Raw genomic sequence first — 26,112 nt, forward strand, 5'->3', positions numbered from 1 at the left:
TTACCTGGACCGGCGTCGAGTCTCCTGGACTCCCGTGCCTCATGGCTCCTCCAGAGTTCTCTGCTCATGGGCCATCACATGCTCTATGAGGGTGGGGTGGCGTGGCACAGCAGACACGCAGGTTCCGCTCGTCTCCTCTGCTCGTACGCGTGCACGAGCGTCCCATCGGGCCTCACTTACAAAAGCCAAGTTCAAAGATAAAATTACGAAGAATTTCAAGATGGTAATAGCAGCGCCTTACACCCAGCAGGGGCCCTTCTGAGCCTGGGGCCCTCTGCGCCTGCCTGGGGGGCACGTCTGTGAAGCTGGCAAACACACACATAATCTACATCTTTATGGAGCTTACGGTCTAGTAGAAGAGAGAGACAGTGACACAGCCATCACAGAAATGCATAGCTCCAGCTGAGGCAAGTGCACGAGAAGAACAGTTGAGGGAGCTCTGGAAGTGTGTCTCAGGCCTGATCTGTTCTAAAGGGTCGGACATGACAATGTGATATTTAGTGATCTGTAGTAGCTAGCTAGGCACTTTGAACAGCAAGTGCAAAGGCCCTGAGACAGAAAGGAATGTGGAACTGAAAAAGGGCCGGGGTAGCTACAGAGCAGTATGGGAAGAGGTGGGAGGAGTGTGGAGGGGCCCGAATGTACCTTCCTTGTAAGCTGTGTCAGGGTGTCTGGATCTTGTCCTATGTGCTGTGGGCATAGTACCAAAAGGCTTAGACCAGGAGGAGGTTGCCTGCGTGACATAATTTTTGCCCTCAGGCAAATCCAGAGAGGCAATCCATTTGTCATTAGAACATTCGTGAAAAAACGAGTGGTAACCTCCTTAGGTTTGTTCTGTTGGACAGGTCATGGAGGAGTTTCACAACATATTTGGTCCAGAACTAAAAGCAGTGACCGGGGACCCCAAGCGCATCGACGATGTCCTGTGCAGGGTGGACAGCCTGGTCACCCCCATGGAGAACCTGACCTTTGACCCCTTCAACATCAAGTCCTCCCAGTACTGGAAATATGTGATGGATGACTTCAAGATTGAAGTTCTGGCAAGTACCACATCCTTCGATTTGATCTTGCAAGTGGATGCCATGTTTTCCCCTTGTTAAATTTGTTGGGTTATTTGATTATGCTTAGAGGTGTTTTTTTTTTAAATCACAAAAGGTAATACCTGCTTTTTGTAAACAACGGAGTGCGGTGGGCGTACAGAGGCTGCATAGTGGCCCGGCCGTGCCCGGTAGAGAAGGGGCCTCGGTTTGGCTCTCCCCCTCCTGTGCTCAGCCTCCAGAGGTTTCTGTGGGAGCCACACGTCCCCGCCTGCTCCCCTATTGCCAGCGTTAGGTTGTAATTCTCTTCCTTCTGTAAAAAACTCCTTCCAAAATCTCCTGAACTGTCTTCTCTGCTGTCGTGTCCTCTTCATTCTCTTTGTTTATGTCAGTTAATACGGTCATGCGCCGCATGATGACATTTTGGTCAACGATGGACCGCATGTACACCTGTGGACCCATGAGGTTAGTACCATAGAGCCCAGCTGTGCAGTAGGCTGTGCCACCTAGGTGTGTGTAAGCACACGCCGTGATGTTCGCACGACGATGTCGCCCAATGGCGCATTTCTCAGAACATGTCCCCGCTGTTAAGTGATGCACAACTGGGCTTTAAAAAGTTCCTTTTCCATCATTTTGAGCAGGTTGAGGGGAGAGCAGACAGCAAGGCAGCCAGTCTGCTCTTTTTAGCTGGCCACCTGCGTCCTCTAAATCACCATGGAAATCCTTCTCAAGGCACCGATTTGTTTTTTGCTCATTTCTTGCCATTTTGTTTTTGCAGGATAATTACAAGGGCATGCGGGCTGTTTGCTTGACTCTTTTTTTGTTTTTGGCAGGTTATTGAGAAAGAAGCAAAAAATTTTATTGATGAATCTTTTAAGACACTTCGATCGGCTGAAGCCGCATTTGACATGCTTTTGAAATTTAAGCACATTCGTTCACGGGAGGCGATTAATCGACAAATGATGATGAAATTCAATGACATTCTCGCACAGTATTGTAAAGAGGTGAGTGGAAGATCTGTAGCTTCTGTGGCAGTAGAAGCACGCTTGGAAAAATGTGAACACTGTTGTCGGTTTCCCATCCAAACTCAGAGAAACCGGGATTTTTTCAAATAAGCACGTCTCATCATGGGGGGAACCAGAACACGGTGGGTTGGCTTGTTCACCTGGGACTTACCAGGTGCAGTCTTTTACACCTCACCTTGTGACGGGCCCTGTGTGAGCCAGTCGTGCCAATAACCGCAGTCATGATGGTGGTAGTCCCAGCCAACCATGTGCAAAGATCACGTATGTATTTATATATTAACTCAGAAAAATTTATCCAGTGCCTGCCTATTCCAAGTATGGCGTTAGGCACAGAGATGGACAGGTGAACAAAACACAGGTTCTGCCTTCAAAGAAGTCAGTATCTAATGGGAGAAAGAGACCAAAAAATGCTTCTCATCTGATTCAGAAGATAAAACAAGAATATTTGAAGGGATTAGGTCAACGTAAGGTAGTATTAAATAAAAGGGTAAGGCGGTCTCCTAATGGGTCAGTTTTCTCTTGCTGCTGTAACAAATGACCACAAACTTAGTGACTTGAAACCATGAGCATTTGTTGCCTTCCCTGCGGTTCTGCAGGTCGGAGTCTGCCCGTCTCGCTGAGTTGGGGTCGAGGTGCCGGCAGGGCTGTGATCCTTGCTGGAGTCTCCAGGGAGAATCCAGTTCCTTGTTCTTTCCAGCTTCTAGAGATCCCTGGCCCCCTTCCCTCTGCAAAGCCAGCAATGGCCAGACCCACACTGGTCCCTCTGACCCTCTGTGCTGCCCCCCCTTCCAGTTTTAAGGACCCTCGTGATTCCATTGGACTCGCCTGAATGATCAGGGGACTCTCCCTGTTTCATGGTCAGCTCATTGGCAGCCTAATTCTACCTGCAGCCCTAATTCCTCTTTGTCGTGTAATGTGGCATATCCACAGGTTCTGGGGATCAGGACCATTATTGGAGGGCTCCTATTCTGCTTCCCACACCTAATTACCCAGATGAGAGTGTGGAAATGCTTCTTTTATTTTTTTATTTTTTGAGGAAGATTAGCCCCGAGCTAACTGCTGCCAATCCTCCTCTTTTTTGCTGAGGAAGACTGGCCCTGAGCTAACATCCATGCCCCTCTTCCTCTACTTTATATGTGGGACACCTACCGCAGCATGGCTCGCCAAGCAGTGCCATGTCGGCACCCGGGATCTGAACCGGCAAACCCTGGGCAACCGAAGTGGACCGTGCCAACTTAACCACTGTGCCACTGGGCTGGCCCCAAATTCTTTTAAAATGCAGGTCCAGACCATAAGATCCAGCAATTCCACTTCTGGGTTTATACCCAAAAGAATTGAAAGCAGAGTCTCCAACAGACACTTGTACACCCGTGTTCCCAGCAGCACTATTCACAGTAGCCACACGGTGGAAACAGCCCAAGTGTCTATTCATAGATGGAGGGATAAACAAAATGTGGTCTATCCATTCAATGGAATATTATTCAGCTTTGAGAAGGAAGGAAATTCTGATATGTGCTACAACATGGATGAACCCTGAGGGCATAATGTTAAGTGAAATAAGCCAGTCACAAAAAGACAAATATGCTCTGATTCCACTTGTATGAGTTGCTTCGAGTAGTCAAAGTCGTGAGACAGAAAGTAGAATGGTAGTTGCTAAGGGCTGGGGGGAGGGGGAAATGGGGGTTAGCGTTTAATGGGGCCAGAGTTTCAGCTTCAGAAGATAAAAAGAGTCCTGGAAATGGATGGTGGCGATGGTTGCACAACAATGTGAATGTACTTAATACCATTGAGATGTACACTTAAAAATGGCTTAGATGAGGGGCCAGCCTGGTGGCACAGTGGTTAAGTTCCCACGTTCCGCTTCGGTGGCCCAGGGTTCACCAGTTTGGATCCTGGGTGCAGACATGGCACAGCTTGGCAAGCCATGCTGTGGTAGGCGTCCCACGTATAAAGTAGAGGAAGATGGGCACGGATGTTAGCTCAGGGCCAGTTTTCCTCAGCAAAAAGAGGAAGATTGGCAGCAGATGTTAGCTCAGGGCTGATCTTCCTCAAAAAAAAAATGGTTAAGATGGTAAATTTTATATTGTGTATTTTACCACAATTTTAAGAAGATTATATAGTAAATAATTATAAAATCTCCATGGCACATTCACGGACACACACACACAGAGACACACACACACAGACACACACACACAATGCAGGTCTGGCCACTGGTCATGCCTAGAAGAGATTTCAGAATTTCTAATGAGTCAGTCAAATGATTGTACACAGTCTGAAATCATAAGGCGATTTGGAGCATTGCATATGTTAAACCAAAGAAAAAATTACTAGAGAGCATAAGAAAAAGTAGTAAATACGTAAGTAGTAAAAAAAAAATTACTCTATATCTTAGATTGTTTCTTGTCATTCCAATGTTCTTTTCTTTAAAGGTATAAATCTCGCGTTTAATCTTTCTTGGCTAAGACGGTGACGTATGTCGCTTACAGAATCCGTTTGGTTGCCTTTCAGATCGACATAGTTAATAAAATCTTCGTTCAGAACCTTGACAGCCCGCCGCTGCATAAGAACCACCCTCCGGTGGCGGGGTCCATCTGCTGGGAGCGGTCTCTGTTCTTCCGGGTTAAACACACCATCCTCAGGTTCCAGGAGGTGGAGGAGATACTGGACAGCGACCGAGGAAGAGAAGTACGTGGCTGTGGAGGAGCTGCCTCTGCCCGTTCGCACTCGACGCAGAGTTGCTTGTGAGAGAAGCGGCTCAGTTTCAAATCCATGCCTGCAAAGCAGCAGGTCCTTCCTGCGGTCCCGATTTAGGACTCAGCTTTAAAACTACCTTTTGTATTCTTTATCTTGGCCTCTTAATACAGAAGATGTCTTCCACGCGGGAGGCCTATGGATTTCTCCCTGAACTTGACCTTCAGCCTCTCTAGAGGGGGACCACCCTCTTTCTGAGGATGCCCTCCCTCCCCCATCCGTGGATTTATTTATGTCCTATTGCAGGGGTTGACAAACCTTTTCTTTAAAGGTCCAGAGAGTCAATATTTTAGGCATTTGTGGATCATACAGTGTCTGTTGCAACTACTCAGCTTTGCTGTGGTAGCAAGAAAGCAGCCGTAGAGAACATGAAAACGAACAGGCGTGGCCGTGTGCCAATAACACTTCCTTTAGCGGCGCTGAAATTTGAATTTCGTATGGTTTCCCCGTGTCACTGAAGCATTGTCATCCTGTTCGATTTCCTTCTAATCACTTAAAAATGTAATAGCCATTCTTAGATCGTGGGCTTTCCCAGAGGGAGCCCAGGGGCTGAGGTTTGCTGATCCCTGCCGGTCAGCCTGGACTTCAAGCTATCCCGTCTTGAACAAATTCTCCAAAATTTGTGCAAATCTGTCTCCTGCCTTTTGCAAAATGTGTTAATAGATACTTTTTTTTTAAAGAGGGAGAGAGGAGAAAATGTTATTTCCAAGGACAAAATGACAATTGCCTGAACTCTTTGACAGGTGAAACAAAGATATTTGGAAGTGGGTAGGACAATGAAGGACTACGAGGATCAAAAGTACGAGCAGTGGAAAGAGACAACGGAGCAGGTCCTGCCGGCTCTCATGAAGAAGAGTCTGCTTACGAAGGTGCCTATTTCCAGATTCTCTCCCAGATGATGGCAGCTGTGTGGGATGATGGTGTCTGTTATTTTCTTGAGGTTTGATTTGTTGACACTCATGAAGCTGATAGGTAATTCCAAAATCAAAGGCGAAGAAGGGCAGCGACTGGGGAGGAAAGGAGACGCAGAAAGGAATGAGATGGAGACAGCGTAATGTCATGGTCGGGAAATGGGCTGAAATTGGGCAGCCCTCTTGACTCCTTGGGCAAGTGGCTTAATTCTGTGTCACAGTTTCCCCATTTGTTAAATGAGTTGGATCAGATGACATAAGCAGAGTATTAATTGAACCATATGTGAAACAGCTGGCAGTTGACCTTTTTTTTTTTTTTTTTTGGTGGAGAAGATTGGCCCTGAGCTAACATCTGTGCCAATCTTCCTCCACTTTGTATGTGGGATACTACCACAGCATGGTTTGACAAGTAGTGTGTAGGTCCACACCCGGGATCTGAACCCGAGAACCCTGGGCCGCCAAAGTGGAACATGTGAACTTAAGCACTATGTTGCTGGGCCAGCCCCCAGAATGCTGGCTTTTTACATGAAATTGCCCAGTTTTCAAATGTGGGTGGCTAAATTCTTTAAAAACTCTGTTCACCAACGATGATGTGTGTTCTAGCTCGTTCCAGCCAGCTCCGCAGTCTGTCAGGGCATCCGCCAACCTACATCGATCTTTTTCAGTTTACATTTGACTTGGGTTGTATTGATCTGATTGCTTCCTGACTGCCCTTCTCAATGCTTGTGAAATGTCTCTTCCGCAGAGTTCTACCATTGCTGATGAGGCTGCGAGCTCTGACAGGGCGGCTGTTTTTGCCATCAATTTTTCACCTGCCCTCAGAGAGATTATTAACGAAACAAAGTACTTGGAACAGCTGGGGTTCTCTGTCCCAGAATTAGCAAGGAACATTGCTCTCCAGGAGGACAAATTCCTTAGGTAAAAAGATTCTTCTCTTAAATCAACAGTACCCTTTTTGGTCTCAGGATCCCTATTTACACTTTTAAAAATTATTGAGAATTCCCTCCACCAAAAGCTTTCATTTTTGTGGATTTTATAACTACCAATATTTACCACATTAGAAATTAAGACTAAGAAATGTTTAAAATGTGCATCTATTCATTTATTTAAAAATAACAATGAAAAACCTAGTACATGTTAACATAAATAACACCTTTTGATGAAAAGTAACCAACATTTTCCAAAAAAGAAAGTTAGTTGGGAGAGGAGCATTGTTTTGAGTGTCTGCAAATCTCTTGATCCAAGTTTTCGGCTGGCTACCGGCCTTTTGTAACCCGTCTGTAAGGTGGTTAAGCTTTCCACGAGCTCCGCTATGCTTTGCTCATGTCGATGGCTTTCCTGTAACGTGCAGGTACACGGACGGACTGCAGAGGATGCTGGATCATTATCACGTGCTGATAGGAACGTTAAATGAGGCAGAATCTCTTCTCCTCGACGATCACTCTCAGGAATTAGTGAGAGTGTTCAGGTCCGGATATAAGAGATTAAACTGGAACTCGCTAGGTAACATAATTCATCTTTCTGTTGCCTTTTCGACTTTGGGATGCAAAAATAATTCTTTTAGCTTGTTTTGGTTGAATTATAACTTGTGTGTGTGTATAGATATGGTTAACAAACAAGTTTTGAGCATCGATGAAGTCCTTTGTGGTTTAGACTTCATCTCGAGAGTAGCGATAAGACGGGATGCCATTTTGACGCTCTGCTGACCCAAAGCTTTCTCCTCCAAAACTAAAGTGACCTTTCCTTTTTTCTCTAAAATTAAAATTTTAATTTTGAAATAATTATGGATTCGCACGCAGTTGCAAGAATTAACCCAGAGAAGTCCTGTGCACCCTTTACCCAGTTCCCTCCAACGGTAACTTCTTGCGAAATGATAGTACGGATCACAACCCAGATAGCGACTTTGACACAGTCAAGACAGAGCTTTTCCACACCGCAGTGACCCCTCGTGTCGCCCTTTTAGAGTCACACCCCCTGCCCGCCCACCCCCATCCTCTCCTCAACCTCAGCAACCACGAATCTGTTCTCCATTTCTCTAATTTTGTCGTTTCAAGAGTGCTGTATAATATAAGATATAACGTTTTCGGGTTGGCTTTTCTCACTCATCATAATTCTCTGGAGATTTAACCAAGTTGTTCTTGTATCAACGGTTTCTTCCTTTTAGTTGGAGAATAAAAAACGCGATGGTGTGGGTGTACCGTAGATGGCGTAGCTGTTCCCCTGTCGCAGGGAAGCTCGGTGGTTTCCAGGTTGGGCTGTTGTGAATAAACATTTGTGCTATGAAGACACTTGTAAACAGGGTTTGGTGTGAATATGAGTCCTTATTTCTCTGGGATAAATGCCCAGGAGTGCAATTTCCGGCAATTTCCAGGTTGTATGGTACTTTCATGTTTAGTCTTTTTTTTTTTTAGCTGCCATAGTGTTTTCCAGAGTGACTATACCCTTTTACGTTCCTACCAGCAATGTGTGTTCCATTTCCTCTGGATCTTGGCCAGCATTTGGTATTGTCACTATTAAATGTTTTAGCCGTGTGATAGCTGTGTAATGGTATCTCACTGTGGTTTTGGTTTGTATTTCTGTCGTGGTGATGATGTTGAGCATCTCGTCATGTGCTTGTTTGCCATCTGTCTATCCTCTTCGCGAAATGTCTTTTTATGTGCTTTGCCCGTCGTCTTGTTCGCTTTCTGACTGTTGAGTGTGGAGAGTTCTTTATATATTCTAGATACTGTCCTTTATTGGAGAGGTGGTTTGCGGATATTTTCTCCCACTCTGTAGCTTGTCTTTTGCAGTGCAAAACTTTAAAATGTTGATGAAGTCCAATTTATCAATTTTTCCTTTTATGAATCACGCTTTTGGTGTCAAGTCTAAGGACTCTTTGCCAAGCCCTGGATCTCACAGATTTTCTCCTATTTTTTTCTAAATACGTTATAATTTCATGTTTTAGTTAAATCTGTGATCAGTCTTGAGTTTTTTTTTGTACAAACCGTGAGACTTAAGTTGAGGTTCATTTCTTTTTCTTCCTTTCTTTCTTTCTTTCTTTTTTTTTTTTTTTTGTCTATGGATATCCAGTTGCTTCAGTACCATTTGTTGAAAGGCTAACTTTTTCCATTAAATTGCTTTTTCACCTTTCTGAAAAACTAGCTGGGCATATATGTATATTTGTCCATTTCTGGGTTCTTTCCTCTGCTCCGTTGATCTGTATGTCTGTCCCTCTGCCAGTACCACACAGTCTTGGTTATTGTAGCTCTACAGTAAGCCTTGAAATTGGGCTGACTGATTCTTCCCTTTTTTTCCTTAAAAAAGAATTATTTTGGCTGTTCCAGTTCCTTTGCTTTTCCCTATAAATGACTGAGTTTTGAATATTGAGCCAACTTTGCTCCTGGAATAAACCCCACTTTGCCATGGTGTATAATTCTTTTTATATTTTGCTGAATTCTATTTGCTAACATTTTGTTAAGGATTTTTTTTGTCTATATCCATGAAGGACATTGGTCTGTAACATTTTTTTGAACTATCTTTCTGGTATTATTATCAAGATAATTCTAACTTCATAAAGTGAATTGAGAAATATTTCCTCCTCTTCTGTTTTCTAGGAGAGCTTGTATAGAATTGTTGTTAATTCTTTAAATATTTGGTAGAATTCTTCAGTGAAACTATTTGGGCTTAGCTATTTCTTTATTGACTTTAACATTTTTAAAAAATTGACTGTAGGGGCTGGCCCCGTGGCCGAGTGGTTAAGTTCACGTGCTCTGCTGCAGGCGGCCCAGTGTTTCATTGGTTCGAATCCTGGGCACGGACATGGCACTGCTCATCAAACCACGCTGAGGTAGCGTTCCACATGCCACAACTAGAAGAACCCACAATGAAGAATATACAACTATGTACCTGGGGGCTTTGGGGAGAAAAAGGAAAAAAATAAAATCTTAAAAAGAAAAAAATTGACTATTTTTTTTTTTTTTGCTGAGGAAGATTCGCCCTGAGCTGACATCTGTTGCCAATCCTCCTCTTTTTTTTCACTTGAGGAAGACCAGCCCTGAGCTAACATCTGTGCCAGTCTTCCTCTATTTTGTATGTGGGACACCTCCACAGCGTGGCTAGTGAGTGGGGTATGTCCATGCCCAGGATCTGAACCTGTGAACCTGGGCCGCTGAAGTGGAGTGCACAGAACTTTAACTGCTTGGCCACGGGCCTGGGCCCTGACTATTTTTAAGAGTAGTTTTAGGTTTACAGAAAAACTGAGTAGGAAGTATAGAGAGTTCCCATATGTCCCATCCACCACCCACTGCCACAGTGTCCCCTGTTATCAACATCTTGTTACATTGTATACATATACAAATGTGTGGTACACTTGTTCCTGTTGGTGAGCCAAATTAATACTTATTATTAACCGAAGTCTATAGTTTACATTTGGGTTCAGTTTTTGTGTTGTGCATTCTTTGGGTTTTGACAAGTGTATAATGACGTGTATCCACCATTACAGTATCATACAGAATAGCTGCACTGCCCTCTAAGCCCCTGTATTCCACCTGTTCACTACTCCCTGCCTTCCTACCTCCAAACCCCTGGTCACCGCTGATCTTGTTACCGTCTCTATGGTTTTGCCGTTTGCAGAATGTCGTATGGTTGGAATCACACAGTATATAGGCTTTTCAGATTGGCTTCTTTCACTTAGCAATAAAATTTAAGTTTCCTCCGTATAATAGTGCATTTCTTTCTATTGCCAAGTAATATTCCATGTCTGCATGTACTACAGTTTATCCATTCACCTACTGAAGGACATCTTGATTGCTTCTACGTTTTGGCAATTATGAGTAACGCTGCTATAAAAGGCAGGTTTATTTGTGTGCAGGTTTTTGTGTGGAAATTTCTTTGTTGTTCTCCTTTGTTTTTTAACTTTGTTAAAATCACAGATTCAGTTTCCTTAATAGTTGTAGGGCTGTTCAAAGGATCCGCTTCCTGTTGGATGAGTTGTGTATTTGTGCTTTTCAAGGAAGTGCCTCATCTCCTCTAAGCTGTCAGATTTATTGTGCAGAGTTGTTCTCAGCCTCCTGTATTATCTTTGCGATGCCTGGAGGTCTTTAGTGATCTCTCCTGTTTCTTTCTGGATATTGTTCATTTGTGTCTGCTCTCTTTTGCTTTTCATCTTGCTAGACATTAGTCAGTTATATTGATCTTTTCAAAGAGGCAGCTCTTTTTTTTCATTGATTTTCTCTGTTGTTTTTCTGTGTTCAGTTTTATTGATTTCCGCTCCAGTCTTTATTCCTTCCTTCTGCTTGCTTTGCATTTATTTTGCTCTTCTTTTTCTGGGTTCTTGAGGTGGGAGTTTAGATTATTGATTTGGGATTTTCCTCTTTCCTAATGTACGCATTTGGTGCTATAGATTTCCTTCTCAGCACTGCTTTAGCTGGGCTCCAATTTATCAAAATACAAATTTTTATATATTTCATTTTAATTTTTATTCAATTAAATGTATTTTGAAAATTTCCCTTGACACTTCCTCTTTGATCCACAGATTATTTAGATGTGTGTTGTTTCATTTTCAGGCGTTTGGAGATTTTTCTGTTATCTTTCTGTCATTGATTTGTAGTTTGAGTCCGTTGTGGTCAGAGAACATACTCTGTACAATTTCACTTGTTTCAAATTTGTTTAGGTTTGTTTTATAGCCAGGATATAGCCTATCTTGGTATATGTTCTGTGTGCATTTGAAAAGAATGTGTATTCTACTTTGTTGGGTAGAGAATTCTGTAAATGTTGATCAGAGTCTGTGGTTGATGGTGTTGTTGAGTTTCTCTGTATCCTTATTGGTTTTTCTGTCTAGTTCTATCAATTACTGAGGGAGGAATGTTGACATCTCCAATTATAATCCTAGATTTGCTTATATCTTTCAGATTTATCAGTTTTTGTTTCACATATTTTATAGCTCTGTTGTTTTGATGCATAAAAATTTAGGATTCTTATGTCTTCTTGTCAATTAGCCCCTTTTATCATTACATAATATTCATCTCTGTCTCTGGTAATTTTCTTTGTTCTGAAATCTACTTTATCTGATGTTAATATAGCCACTCCTGCTTTCCTTTGATTAGTGTTTGCACAATATATATTTTTCCACCCTTTACTTTCACCTTGCCTATATCATTATACTCAAAATGAATTTCATGTAGACAGCCTATAGTTGGGTCCTGTTTTTAATCTACTCTGTAAATCTCTGTCTTTTAACTGGTGCATTTAGACCATTTATATTTAATGTAATTATTGATATGTTAGGGCTTAAGTCTGCCAATTTATTTTCTGTTTTCCAGTTTTTCTCTCCGTTTGCTGTTTCTCTGTTTTTCTTTGTCCTTCCTTCCCATGGGCTGCTCAAACTATTTTTAGAATTTCATTTTGACTTATCTAGTGTTTTGGGGTGTATCTTTTTGTATAACTTTTTAATGGTTGCTCTAGGTATTACATTAATATACATAACTCGGGACCAGCCTGGTGGTTTGAGTGAAGTATAAAAATCTATAGAATTTTACCAGTTTGAATAAAGTATAGAAACCTTAACTCACTTTACTCTCTCTCATTTAGAATGTAATTATCTTAACTATTTCTTCTACATACATTTTAGACCACAACAGGCAGTGTTATAATTTTTGCTGCAACTATCAAACCTAATGTAGAAAGCTCAAGAGGAGAAGGACAGCTTATTATATTTACCCATATTTTTGCTTACTGTGTTCTTTCTTCCTTCCGATGTGCCGAGTTTCCTTCTCTTATGATTTTCTTTCTGTTTGTAGAACTTCCTTTGGCTCTTCTTTTAGGTCTGCTGGTGACATAGTCACCTGGTTTCTCTTCTTCTGAGAATATCTTGACTTCCCTCTGGTTACTGTCAGATGAAGATGGAAGTCCAGGTCCCCCACCCCGCCTTTGCTGACAGTTGATGGGGAGCACCTCATTACTGTGGGGTGGGGTGGGAGTTCCAGCTCCCTTGTGGTCTCCACTGACGGTGTGGGGTCGGGAGTGGGGCTCATTGCTGGAGTGCGGAGATGACAGTCCCATCCCATCAACCTCCATGGCCTCCTCTGGTCCCATCGTGGTAGGCATGAGGGGATGGGGGTGGGGGGCCTCATCACAGCATTGTGAGGGTGGAAGTCTAGGCCCCCCACCTGGCCTTACTGGGTGAGGCGACATCACAGTTTTGTGGGTGGTGTTTGGCTGGAGCAAAGCAATTATTGTCTAAATCTTTTTGTCTTGCCATGATGCCCCTTTTCTGGTTCTTTGGCCAGAGAGCAGGCTCTTCTTGGGGCCTTGGCGTGTGGGTGGCCAGCTTCCTCAGCTCTGGCTCTGGGATAGATGAGGAAACAGAACCCAGGGAACGTAGCACCGTGTCATTCCTCAGATCCTGAGGTCGCTCACCAATTGGCCTTCTCTCCACTTTCGTAGTCTTATATTTGTTTTATGGATAACGTGCAGGGTTTTCTGTGGCGGTTAGTGGGAGGAAGGAGGAAAAGTATGTCTACTCCCTCACCCTTTTTACTTTTTTAAGTAAACAAGGCATTTTTTGCTCTTCTCTTTTTCCTTCCTCCTCTTTCCCTTCTCTTGCTCTAAATCTCCTTCCTTTTTGTCATTTCCTTTTCTTCTCTTCTCCTTTGCATGCAGAACACGTATGTTTGGACTGTGGGCTCCGTAGCTAAACCCCTGGGTTAAAGGTCCAGCTCTGTGCACGTGACTCAGCCTCCTGGAGGCTCAGTTTCCTCATCTGTAGACTCGGCATAATCGTAGGACCCAATTCATGGGATAGCCGTGAGGGTTCGATGACACGCTCAACGTAACACGCTTAGACCATTGCCTCACCCATCATATGTGCTCACCCAGGTTTACCAGTCATGCTCTTGCTGTTTACTTCTCTCAGGAGATTGCAGGCAGGGTGGCGCAGAGTGGAGTGTTCAGGTTGCCATGGCAATGAGAAGACAACAGGGTTGGACCTCCTCTTTTACCCCATGCTGCTTCAGATACGATTGTCCTAAAATTTAAACAGAAGAAGTGTATCATTTGGTGGATTCTGAGCACAGGGCTCCTCGTCCCAGGCCCCAAGGGTGCTAAGTGGATGTTTGCCATCTCAAAGGCCCACAGAGATGTGAGCAGGGTCCTTCCTGTGTAGGGGTGCCAGTATTAACGTTCCCGACATCGCTGGGAGGGATACGGAAAGAAAGAGTTGGAAGCCAAATATCTTTCTGTTTTCCTTTCTCTTTTTCTCCAAAGGTATTGCTGACTACATAACTCGGTGCAGACAGGCCATTGGGAAATTTGAGTCGCTTGTACACCAGATCCATAAGAACGCGGATGACATTTCTTCCCGGCTGGCGCTAATAGAGGCCATCAACCTCTTCAAACAGCCAGCCCCTAACAGCGAAGAAGACCTCCCAGGTAGATCTGAGTTCTTGTTTCTCTGCTTCTGGAAGGAATGGAAAAAAACCTCTTAGTCATGATTGTGCACACACACACACGCACACACACTTCTTCCAGGAATGGAATCAAACCGCCCCTAAAGATCTCAGGCGTTTACTTGTAATTCTTTTTGTCACGTTTTATGCATCGCTTAGATAGTTTTACATATTCCTGAGGCTGAAAATCACGAATGCTTTTGTCAATAACTTTGTAACAGTAAAGTGAATTATATTTTTATAGGCTCACATTTGCTCTTTCAAACAAGATATTTTGAGCAGTCTTAGACTAGTCAACAAGAATTCAAGACAAGCAAGGCTGCCCAGAGATACAACAGCACCTTCAGTATGGCATCCTGGAGCACGCGGAGTGGGCATTCCCATGCTCTCGTTTACTTTTTGCTTAGGGTGTGTCTTGACTTCTGGTGTTAACTCGTTTCCTGCTTTGGGTCAAGTTTAGAGGCCGTCTTCGTATTTCCAAGAGATACAGCTAATGTCAGGATTGCTTTTTGAGTAATGTCCTTTCCTGTGTTCACGAAGAGCTGTAACAGGTGTCTTCCTCGACAGGTGTGAAGGAATTCTTTGAGTACATTGAACGAGAAAGGGCCAAAGATGTGGACCACATGGTCAGGTGGTATCTTGCCATCGGGCCTCTACTGACCAAAGTGGAGGGTCTGGTCATCCACACCAACACGGGCAAGGCCCCCAAGCTGGCCTCCTATTACCAATACTGGGAAAATAAAATCTACGAGGTCTTGACAAAGCTCATCCTGAAGTAAGTTAATCTTGCCTGTTTTCAAGACAGTGTGCATAGATTAAAATAGTTTACATGTATAAATCGTTAAAGGGGGGTCACAAGGTACAGAATGAAAACCAGTTGAACAGGAAGTCTCTTTCTGGTCACAGAGTGCTCGTAGGATGGAGGGATGACTTTCCACTTTGGTCACGTTCGTGTTAGGCCCCTCAAGACACAGGAAAGGAAATGATCCTCCCCACTTTGACTGTCTGCGAGACATGCGCGTGTCTGTGTTCACATGGCAACAGAGAACTGCTGTCACTCAGTATTTGCCAAAACCCCGCGTGATGCTCTGGCCCATATTGAGAGAGGCTAATTTAAGGATGTGTGGCCCATTCGCTCTTCCGATGGTCTAAAGTAAACCCCTGGCTAGAATGAGCATCACGTATTGTTGGATGCCTATTGTGTGGGCCAGCCTCATGCAGTAGAGGCCGTGCTTTCCCTCCTGGAGCTCACAGCCCACAGCCCAGCAGCTCAGCGAGACCAACTGAGAGCTGAGTGCCTGTTATTGGCTGAGGATTGCTCTGGGAAACCAGCCTATGAAATTCATCACTATTACTATTATCTCTGTATTGTCAAGGGTGGCATTCATTTCATCACACAACATCTTTTTATGAAGAATTGCAGAAGAAATTTCTCTACTTTCCCTTCTGATCTTAGCCTCCTGAGAAAGTATTTTTCTTTTTTCTCTTTCATTTTTTTGTTGTTGTTATTTATTTTTTTATTTTATTTTTATTTTTAAAGATTGGCACCTGAGCTAACAACTGTTGCCAATCTTTTTTTTTTTTTCTGCTTTATCTCCCCAAATCCCCCTGGTACACAGTTGTATATCTTAGTTGCAGGTCCTTCTAGTTGTGGCATGTGGGACGCTGCCTCAACGTGGCCTGACGAGTTGTGTCATGTCCACGCCCAGGATCTGAACCCTGGGCCGCTGCAGCGGAGCATGCGAACTTAACCACTCGGCCACAGGGCTGGCCCCTGTTGTTTTGTTTTTAAATGTTACAGATACTATAAATTGTTGACTTCATAGCTTCCCCTTTTCTCCTTGGCTACTAGGAAGCTTAGAACCAAGTTTGTAACCTGGATGCAGCAAGTGTATAGTTATTTATGATTTGCATTGTTAGTCTTATTCTTGACACTAAATATCTATCTCTCTATCTCTCTATCTATCTTTAAAGATAACATGAACGAGCGCTTACTCTGCACCAGGCTCATGTTATGCTCTTTACAATTCTCATCCTCATTTTACAGATGAGGACACAGACTGTTGGGAAGTTAAGTGACTTGCCCAAGGCCACATATCTAATAAGAAGAAGAGCTGAGATTTGAACCTGGGCCAGTATCACTTCACTAAACTGCCTCTGATTGGTGCCTTTTTTATTTTGTCCGACTTTGATTTTAGAGTTTCTTACTGTAGTTAAAGTTTCCATGTGAGCTGCCGAAATCTGCTCGGAATAATGCATTAATAAACACAAGAAAGCCCTTTGGTCTTCTTGTTTCCTGAGCCCAGTTTGACAAACTTCACTAAATTGATCCTTTAAACAAACCTGTTTTCTATGTATTTCATCTATTTTTGATTGTTGCTTCTAACTTGAACTCCTGAAGCAGCCCCTTCTATAGGGCTGCCTCCTGTGATGTTTCCTTTTCTAATATGCTGTGTTTTCCCTTGATTCATCCCTGCCTCCATCCGTCCATCCCTCCCTTCCTCCATCCCTCCCTCCACCCCACCCTCCATCCTTCCATCCCTCTATCCATCCATCCATCCACTCATTCATTCATTCAGAGGTTTATTAGAACCTGCCATATGCCAGGCACTGGACCTGACAAGGCCTCTGTCCTTCTGGAACTTCTCCGTTCCTCACAGGGCAAGACACAAGCAAACAGACATAAGCAAGATGACTTCTAGAAATAAGGCAGAATAATGTTCCAGGGGGAGAATGAGACGGCTGCTATAATTGGGTGTCTAGAAAGGCAGGGAGAGGCCACGTCTCCACTGAGTCCTGAAGATAAGGAGCGAGCTGAAAGACGGAGGGAGTTTCTGGGGGAAGACAAAGGCTGGTGTGAAGAACATTTTTCCTGCGCCAGAGTCGAGCGTTTGGAAGTCGTCATTATTACTTACGTATCCTCCAACTAATAGATATTAACTTCCCAAAGGGAGAAATGAGCTATTTATGAAATTTAGGCCACAAAAAATTATATACTAAAACTCAGCCCAGGCTGCCCCTGACAGCCCCACCCCGCAACACTCCTTGCAGTAGGCGTTTGATGTGTGAATGCTGGGCCTCTAGTCGTTCTCATCAGTTGTTGGATCTGGTTCACTCTAGTGAGAGCTGAGTCTTTTTTATTAACCCCTCATAGGAATTTGCAGTCTTTCAATTCTTTAATCCTTGGAAACGTCCCTTTGTTCCAAACGGAAACCATTTTGACGGCGCCCGAGATCATCCTTCATCCCAATGCAAACGAGATTGACAAAATGTGCGTCCATTGTGTCCGCAATTGCGTGGAGGTCACCAAGGTAAGGGCGGAGGTGTCTGGGTTGTTTCACAGAAGACTCCTCGTCACAGGCGGCTGGGCCCGCCAGCTGGTGACAGCACGTTACCGAGGAGGTGAGGACACACGGTCCACTTCCATTCTTTGCCCAGAGAGTCATCCCGCTCCTCCTCTGTAATCTCTAAATGTTGGACTGTCCCAGGGCTTGATCCTGGCTCCCTTTTCTTCTCTCTGTATAATCATGACCACTCCGATGGTTCTTAATACCTCCCCGGTGGAGATGACCACCCCATTTCCACCTCCAACCCCACCTCTCTACCACACCCCACACTGCAGGCGGTCCCCTACTTGATGTCTCCCCTTGGACCTTAGACTTGGCACATCCAAGGTGGAATTCTTGGCTTCCCACCTTGCACCTTGCTCCTACCCCAGTTTGCCCTCCTACCGGAAATGGCAGCAACATCCACCCAACTGCTTGAGCCGAAAACCTAGCAGCCATCCTTGGTTCCTCTGTTTGTCTCGTCCACCCGTATCCAGCCCGTTGTCTCGCCTCCCAAACTCACTTCCAGTCTGTCCTCTCCTCTCCTTTCCACGTGACCAAGCTACCCCGAGGTGCTGTCCTTCCTTGCCTGGGCTATTGCAGTAAAGTTTCTACAGTCCATTCTCCACCACACCTGATCAAATTACCTTCTTAAAATACAAATCATTTGATATCAGCCTTTGTAAGAAAACCCCCAGTGACTGCACACTGCGCTTAGAACATAACCCAGACTCCTTACTGCGGTCCAGGAGGCCCTTCACAATCCAACACCTGCCTACCTTTCTGAACTCAGTTCTGACCCCAATCAGGCTCCACTGTGCTCCAGCCTAATGCACCTCCAGCAGGACACCCTCGTTCCTCCTCGAAACGGTTACACTACCTGTTCCCTCTGCCTGGAAACGTCTGCCCCCAGACCTTTACTCGCTGGCTCCTGCTTGTCCTTCTCTATCGCGTCACCCTAATCTGCCTTCTTCCTGGCACTCATCACTCTCTGACCTTTTCTTACTCATCTACTTGCTCATTTACCTGTTGACCATCTCATGTCACTAGAATGTAATTTCCATGAGAACATGGACCTTGTGTGTTCACATTTGAATCCCCAGCACCTCGAACAGCATCTAGCACATAGTTGGCTCTCCGTCAATGCCTGTCGAATGAGTGTTTGTTGGCAAATAAACCAGATTTTATGTCTTACCAACAATGGGAAAATAGGGCCATCTTTGTGGATGTCACACCCCGTTAGGACACTAGCATCTTTCTCTTGACTTAGTTTGTTCAGAAACTCAAACCTTTTTCAGGCATTTTTTTTTAAGCAGAAAACTAAGTGTAGATGTTACAAACAGGGAATTTCATTTCATTGTGCTTGGAAGTTAATGACTAGATTGCACATATTTGTAATCTATGCTCATGAAGTTGTTTTTAATCCTTTGTCATGTAAATTCTCTTAACTTATAGGTTACATCACTGACTCTTTGAACAGGAATCAAAATAACGTCCCAGTGCTAAATAAATAGAAAGACTGTGCATAGAGCATTCTGGAGGGCCCGGCCCCGAGGCCGAGTGGTTGAGTTCGCGCGCTCCGCTTCGGTGGCCCAGGGTTTCGCTGGTTCGGATCCTGGGCGCAGACATGGCACTGCTCATCAGGCCGTGCTGAGGCGGCATCCCACACAGCACAACTAGAAGGACCCACAACTACAATATACAACTGTGTTCTGGGGGGCTTTGGGGAGAAGAACAAAAAAAGATTGTCAGTAATGTTAGCTCAGGACCAACCCTAAAAAACCATGATGGATATTAGTCACAACGTTTCACACCAATTTAACCAACTTAACCAGTTTTTCTCCTTCACCAATAGATGGATTTGAGGCTTTTTGTGAAGTCTGTATTATTTTACCTTCATAAATGCTTTCTTTCAAATGAAAAGAATTTTTGCCTATCCTCTTGGAAAATGTACTTTATTAACAGGAATCTCTGCAAGTAACCATTTACGACTCGGAAACTGAGCGTGGCTTACCTGCACCATCTCTCTGAGTGTCAGGGTTCATCTTTCTTGACTGAAAACAAAAGGAGTGAAAGTTTGAAACTAGAATCTTAATGGCCTCCTCTGTTAAGTGGGAATGCTAACATGATCCACCTTCTCAAGTCTTTGGGAGGACAAGTGATGGGATACATGTCGAGAGCTTAGCACGGTGCTTGGCAATCAGTAGCTCTAAAGAAATGTCAGCTGGTGTCATTGACATTGGCACTGGTATTGCTAGTTGTTGTTACGCCTGTTATGTAGATGGCAAGACATGGTTCAGAGAAGTTATGTGCAACACATCCATGGTTTGCTTATGAACCACACTTGATTAAAAGAAGAGGAAATCTTGACTGCAGCCCCTGCAGAGTCAAGGTGTCAAGTTAACAGATTTGTTCTGGAACACCAGGGAGTCAATTTGCCCCACTGTATGTGTCTTCATCTGTGTGTAAGGACACTAATGTTGTTTTACTCATCCGTCCCATAGGAGGTGGATGGCCATTGTTATTTAAAAAGTTTCTTGTTGGTATAACAAGTGACTTCCAATCTTAGTGGCTTAAAACCACAACTATCTATTGAGCTCATGGCTCTGCAGGCTGAGTTCTGCTGGGCGGTTCTTCTGGGCTTGGCTCTGCTCACTCGCATGTTTGACGCTTGGCTGGCTCTTGGCTGGGGTGCTGGGTTCTCCTGTGTGTGGCTGGTCATTGTCCCATAGGCCAGCTCAAGCTCGTTCGTCTCATGGTTGCAAGGTTTCAAGAGCTCGAGAGCTGGAGCTGCGGGCCTGGTTGAGCCCTTGGCTTGGAACTTGCATAATGATGCTGCTGCCCCTGCTGGTGGCACAGTTTAAGTCACAGGCTAGTCCAGGTGGGAAAATATGCTCTTCTTTTTTTTTGAGGAAGATTAGCCCTGAGCTAACATCTGCCGCCAATCCTCCTCTTTTTGCTGACGAAAACTGGCCCTGAGCTAACATCCATGCCCATCTTCCTCTACTTTATATGTGGGACGCCTACCACAGCATGGCTTGACAAGCGGTGCCATGTCCGCACCTGGGATCTGAACCAGCGAACCCCGGGCTGCTGAGAAGCGGAACGTGCGCACTTAACCGCTGCGCCACCCAGCTAGCTCCTAGGCTCTTCTCTTGATGGGAGGAACAAAAGGTTATGGTCATGTGTATAATCTAGTACAATTTATTAATAACGAAGTGATTTCCGTTACTAGAAAGACATCACTGAACACTAATCGACACACAGGAAGCGCTGTGGATACTGACGTCCGTCTTCTCCCGACTCTTGTTTTGCAGCATTTCGTTCGATGGATGAATGGCAGCTGCATAGAATGCCCTCCCCAGAAGGGGGAGGAAGAGGAACTGGTTATCGTCAGCTTTTACAATGACATTTCTCTGAACCCTCAGATAATTGAACAAGCTGTTATGATCCCGCAGAATGTGCACAGGCTTCTGGTCAATCTCATGAAATACCTGCAGAAGTGGAAGAGGTACCGACCCCTCTGGAAGCTGGACAAAGCCATCGTGATGGAGAAATTTGCCGCCAAGAAACCTCCGTGCGTGGCGTACGACGACAAGCTGCAGTTCTATTCCAGGATAGCGTGTGAAGTCGTGCACCACCCCTTAGTCAGGGACGAGCACTGCGTCAGGCTGCAGCTGGGGCCCCTGGCCTACACCGTGCAGGAGAACGCCAAGTCCTGGGTGACCTCGCTGGGAAGACTGCTCAATGAGTCGGCCAAGGAGGAGCTCCACAGCCTCCACGAAGAGATAGAGGTGGCGGACGGCCGGGCTCGGCTCACGCTACTTTTCGTGAAAGTCAGGTCTTCATTGGGTGCTGCTTCCTGCTTTCCTCTATGTTCATTAAGTGCCCTTTGACTTTTCTCTTACAGCACCTGAGCAAGAACCTGAAGAAGAGCCCCAATACCCTGGAAGACCTCAAGTTCGTCCTCGCGACAATTGCAGAAATTAGAAGTAAATCCTTGGTGATGGAGCTGAGGTACAGGGACGTCCAGGAGCGCTACCGCACCATGGCCATGTACCACCTGCAGGTGAGCCAGCTCATTCCTCCTCGGCGCCTCGCGGTCGGGTTCAACACCGAGACCCTTTTCAGAAATGTTGCTCAAACGGACTGCCATGCGTTTGCTTATGACTTTAAGTAATAAAATTTAAATGTCAAGCAGTCCCAGGGACTTAGAGGAATGCAAACTTAGAGATTGTTTCTTGATCTTGTGGGGCTCAAATAGTCTTTTTGGCAGCCTGGTCTGTGACTTCTCACCGTTTCGATTCTCCCTCCTCCTTTTTGTCTGTTTTTTTTCTTTGTGTGTGTACGCGTGGGTTAATTTCCTCTAATAAGTGAAGGACTCTTGCGAAAATGATAAGAAGAGAGAAAGTGAGAGAAATAAGACAATAAAAGAAACTGGTAGATGATAATAATTCAGTTGTTCTTTGCTTAGGGTTGTTAAACGTGGTTTCAAGGAATTTTGTTAAAATTATCAATTTTGTCTTTTGTTTCCTTTACTCGATTAGGTGAAATTATTTTCAATTCCATCTTAATCTCCATTATGGTCTGCTTATATTGTCTATGGACCTCTTGGTTTCACTCAACTCATTTTGCAGCCTCAGATGCCAGTTAATTCTGATCAAATGCTAGATAGTGTCTGTGACAAACTGTCTAGGGAGCTGGGGCCTCCGGATGACCTTGTGTTTCATCAGAGATTTGTTTTTACTGCTGACAGACAGCACAGCTGGGTGCATTACAAGCCAAGATAACCTGATTTGAATCAGAGATTAAGTCGATTTAAAGCTGAGTTTTAGTTGATGAAGGACTTATCTCTCTATGTTATCTATGGCCCTGTCCATCTATCTATATTATCTATTTATTTTTAAAAATGACTTTGTCCTGATTTTATTTTAATTACAAAAGTAGAATTTTTTATGATTCAACCAGCTTTTTTCTGGGTTCAAATGACTTAGTCTGCAATTACCAGAAGCAGAAGTCACTGGGGAGTAGCTTTTTTTTTTTTTTTGGTGAGGAAGATTGGCCCTGAGCTAACATCTGTGCCAGTCTTCCTCTATTTTGTATGTGGGTCACTGCCACAGCATGGCTGACGAGTGGTGTAGGTCTGTGCCAGGGATCCCAATCCCTGAACCTGGGCGGCTGAAGTGGAGTGTGCCAAACCTAACTACTATGCCACCCTGGGCAGCAGCTGTGACCAGAAATTTTAGTTCTAAATTGCTGATCATTTATTGTTTGTTTTGTTTTTTTCATTAGCCTCCCGATGCAGAGAAAGAACTGGTTGACAAGATTGAGAGCATGTGGTTAAATCTGTTTAATGATTCAGTGAATGTGGAACATGCTCTTGGGGGCATAAAGAAAACTTTCACGGAGGTACTTTCTTAATTTTTACTTTCTGAGTAAAGATATTGAAAAATGTCCATGGGGCTAAATTAATGCAACCCTGCTTTCCTCAGATTACTCGAGGAGAAATACTAAACTACAGACAGCAGGTCGAGGATTTTGCGAAACGTTTTTATCGTGAAGGGCCTGGTTCTGTTGGTGAAGATCTTGATAAAGGTAAGAATATCCGTGTTGGTTTGACTGAGGTATTTGGGTATGTTTTGCTTAAGAATTTTACAGGAAAGGGGAGGGAGTGATGGTTCTTAACCTTGCCTGCACACTGGGTTCACCCAAGGAAACTTGAAAAACCACTGACGCCTGGGGCCCAGGTCCTAACAGTCTGATTCCCTTGTTCTGGAGGGTTGTCTGGTCATCAAGATTTTTTTTTCTTTAATTAATTTATTTTTATTTTCTGAGGAAGTTAGCCCTGAGCTAACATCTGCCACCAATCCTCTTCTTTTTGCTGAGGAAGACTGGCCCTGAGCTAACATCCGTGCCCATCTTCCTCTACTTTATACGTGGGACGCCTGCCACAGCATGGCTTGCCAAGTGGTGCCATGTCCGCACCCGGGATCTGAACCAGAGAACCCCGGGCCTGCCAAAGGGGAACGTACGCACTTAACTGCCGTGCCACCGGGCTGGCTCCCTGGACGTCCAGATTTTTAAAAGCTCCCATGGGGATTCTTTTTTCTTTTTTTAAAGATTTTATTTTTTCCTTTTTCTCCCCAAAGTCCCCCAGTACACAGTTGTATATTGTTCGTTTTGGGTCCTTCTAGTTGTGGCATGTGGGACGCTACCTCAGCGTGGTTTGATGAGCGGCGCTATGTCCGCGCCCAGGATTCGAACCAACGAAACACTGGGCCGCCTGCAGCGGAGCACGTGAACTTAACCACTCGGCCACGGGGCCGGCCCCTCCCGTGGGGATTCTAATGTGCAGCCCAGGTGGAGACCACTTAGAGGGAGAATACTAAGGAGACAGAATTTTCTAACTGGAGGAGCTTGAAGCTGTAGCTGTCCCTCTGGTTTCAGTTAGAATGACAACGAGATAAAATCTGGTAATTCTAAATTTGTCTTCCCGGATGGCTGCTGTGGATGAAATGATAGTTTATGTACATTGTTCATGATTTCCTAGTCAGTTTTGTATGCCTTAAAATGTATGTATTCATTAATCTATTTATTTACTTATTTACTAGGGCTCGAACTTTTAGGCGTTTTCGAAAGGGAGCTAACGAGGCATGAAAAGAACCGCCAGGAGCTGGCCAATGCTGAGAAGCTTTTTGATCTTCCCATTACAATGTACCCAGAGCTGCTCAAAGTGCAGAAGGAGATGAGCGGGCTCAAGACCATTTACGAGCTCTACGAAGGACTCAAGGTGAGCCTCCCGCTGACACACTCAGTCTCCCCGGGGGGGAAGGCAGGAGTCGATTAGGCCCAGCGGACTTGATGCCACCGTTACAAAGGGCCTGGGGCAGGGGCAGGAGCCGGCCTGGTGGTGCAGCGGTTAAGTGCTCACGTTCCGCTTCTTGGCTTCCCGGGATTCCCCGGTTCGGATCCTGGGTGCGGACATGGCACCACTTGTCAAGCCATGCTGTGGCAGGCGTCCCACATATAAAGCAGAGGAAGATGGGCACAGATGTTAGCTCAGGGCCAGTCTTCCTCAGCAAAAAAAGCGGAGGATTGGCAGTAGTTAGCTCAGGGCTAATCTTCCTCAAAACAAAAACAAAAACAAAACACCCTCACAGACACATCCAGAGGAACCAAACATCTGGGCACCCCTTGGCCCAGGCAAGTTCACACGTACAATTAATCATCACGGTGACACTGGAACAAATCACGGTATCGCTATGATATGTGATAGAAATGAGGTGGACAGAGTGCTGTGGAGCCCAGAGGAGGAGGGAAGTGGCCCAGGGAGGGGGCGTTTGAGGAAGGCTCTGAATCAGGAGCGGATTTCTTCCTGGCGCAGTCATTGGATTTAGGGCCCACCCTCCTCCAGCACGTCCTTGTCTTAATTAATTACATCTGCAAAGACCTTTTCTCCAAATTAGGTCACATTCCGAGGTTCTGAGCAGACACGCATTTTGGGGGGACACTATCTAAGCCTGGTACACCCGGGAGTGTGGTCCATAGAGGAGAGGAACAAGGACCGAGCCTGGGTCCAACATCAAATCCCATGAGAAGAAGACCCCCAAAAGGACAGGAGCACGAGGAGTGGCGCAGGCGGCAGGAAGCTGATGTCTGAGAAGCCGAGTGAGAAAGCGTTTCGAGGGGGTGGGACTGTCAACGGCATCAAACGCTGCTGGTGGATCAAGCAAGAGGAGTGAGGAATGACCACAGAATTTCACATCCCGGAGGCCACTGTGACCTCCAAAAGAAAAGTCTTGATGGGGCGGTGGCTGTGGGAGCTGGACTTGAGTGCGTCCAAGCTGTTTACCCAAGAGGAGAGAGAGCGTAGGTCCTTACAGAGGCTTCTGCAGGGATCTTCACACAGCTTGCTATGTAGCAGCCCCCGACTGAAAACAACCCTCGGGTCCGTCAACAGGTGAACGGGTACTTCAATCGTGCCTCATCCGTCCCATGGAATACTGTCAGTAATAAAGGACTGAACTGTCGGGACCCCCACACAACATGGCTGAATCTCAGAATCACGCTGAGTGAAAGAAGCCAGATACAAGAGAGTGCATGCTGTATGATTCCATTTACAGAAAATTCTAGAACATGCAAGAGAATTTATAGTGGCAGAAAGCAGATCAGTGGTTGCCTGAGGGTGCAAGGGGGTGATAAGAGAGAGGCAAGAGGAGAGCTATGAAGGTGATGGATAAGTTCATTCTCTCGATTGCGGTGACAGTGTTATGGGTGTACACATATGTCAAAACTTACCAAATTGTACACTTTAAACATGTCCAGCTTATTGCACACGAGTTAATCCTCAATAAAGTTTAGGAAAAAACAGAGAATGGGATGAGAGGAGCTAGAAACCCCAGCTATAGACAACTTTTCCAATGAGTCTTGTTAGAAAGAGAAGCAGAGAATAGAGGAGTGGGGGGTGTGGGGTCAGGGTGACTTTTTTAAAGATGGGAGAAATCACAACGTGAGTTTGGAGACTGGTGGGATGACCCAGGAAGGAGGACGCACTGGTGATAGGAGACAGAAGGGAGACTTGCCCGAGTGATCTCTGGTATCCTTGAGTAGGTGGGAGGGCTGGGATCAAGATGTGG

General features: G+C 44.9%; 1 protein-coding gene across 1 annotated transcript in view; it reads left to right on the forward strand.

Annotated features, from left to right (window-relative positions):
• Positions 1-26,112, forward strand: part of DNAH10 (dynein axonemal heavy chain 10) — a 137,179-nt gene that overhangs the window by 25,197 nt on the left and 85,870 nt on the right. Inside the window, exons 11-24 of the mRNA XM_070629287.1 lie at positions 846-1,040; positions 1,871-2,041; positions 4,574-4,750; positions 5,560-5,685; positions 6,473-6,645; positions 7,079-7,230; positions 13,969-14,133; positions 14,718-14,925; positions 17,305-17,461; positions 20,794-21,270; positions 21,387-21,545; positions 22,769-22,885; positions 22,969-23,071; positions 24,088-24,266. Coding sequence (XP_070485388.1) covers positions 846-1,040; positions 1,871-2,041; positions 4,574-4,750; positions 5,560-5,685; positions 6,473-6,645; positions 7,079-7,230; positions 13,969-14,133; positions 14,718-14,925; positions 17,305-17,461; positions 20,794-21,270; positions 21,387-21,545; positions 22,769-22,885; positions 22,969-23,071; positions 24,088-24,266 — 2,559 coding nt within the window. The remainder of the gene's footprint in view (positions 1-845; positions 1,041-1,870; positions 2,042-4,573; positions 4,751-5,559; positions 5,686-6,472; positions 6,646-7,078; positions 7,231-13,968; positions 14,134-14,717; positions 14,926-17,304; positions 17,462-20,793; positions 21,271-21,386; positions 21,546-22,768; positions 22,886-22,968; positions 23,072-24,087; positions 24,267-26,112) is intronic.

Source organism: Equus przewalskii, chromosome 7 (assembly GCF_037783145.1).
Source record: "Equus przewalskii isolate Varuska chromosome 7, EquPr2, whole genome shotgun sequence".
NCBI classification, from domain to species: Eukaryota; Metazoa; Chordata; class Mammalia; order Perissodactyla; family Equidae; genus Equus; species Equus przewalskii.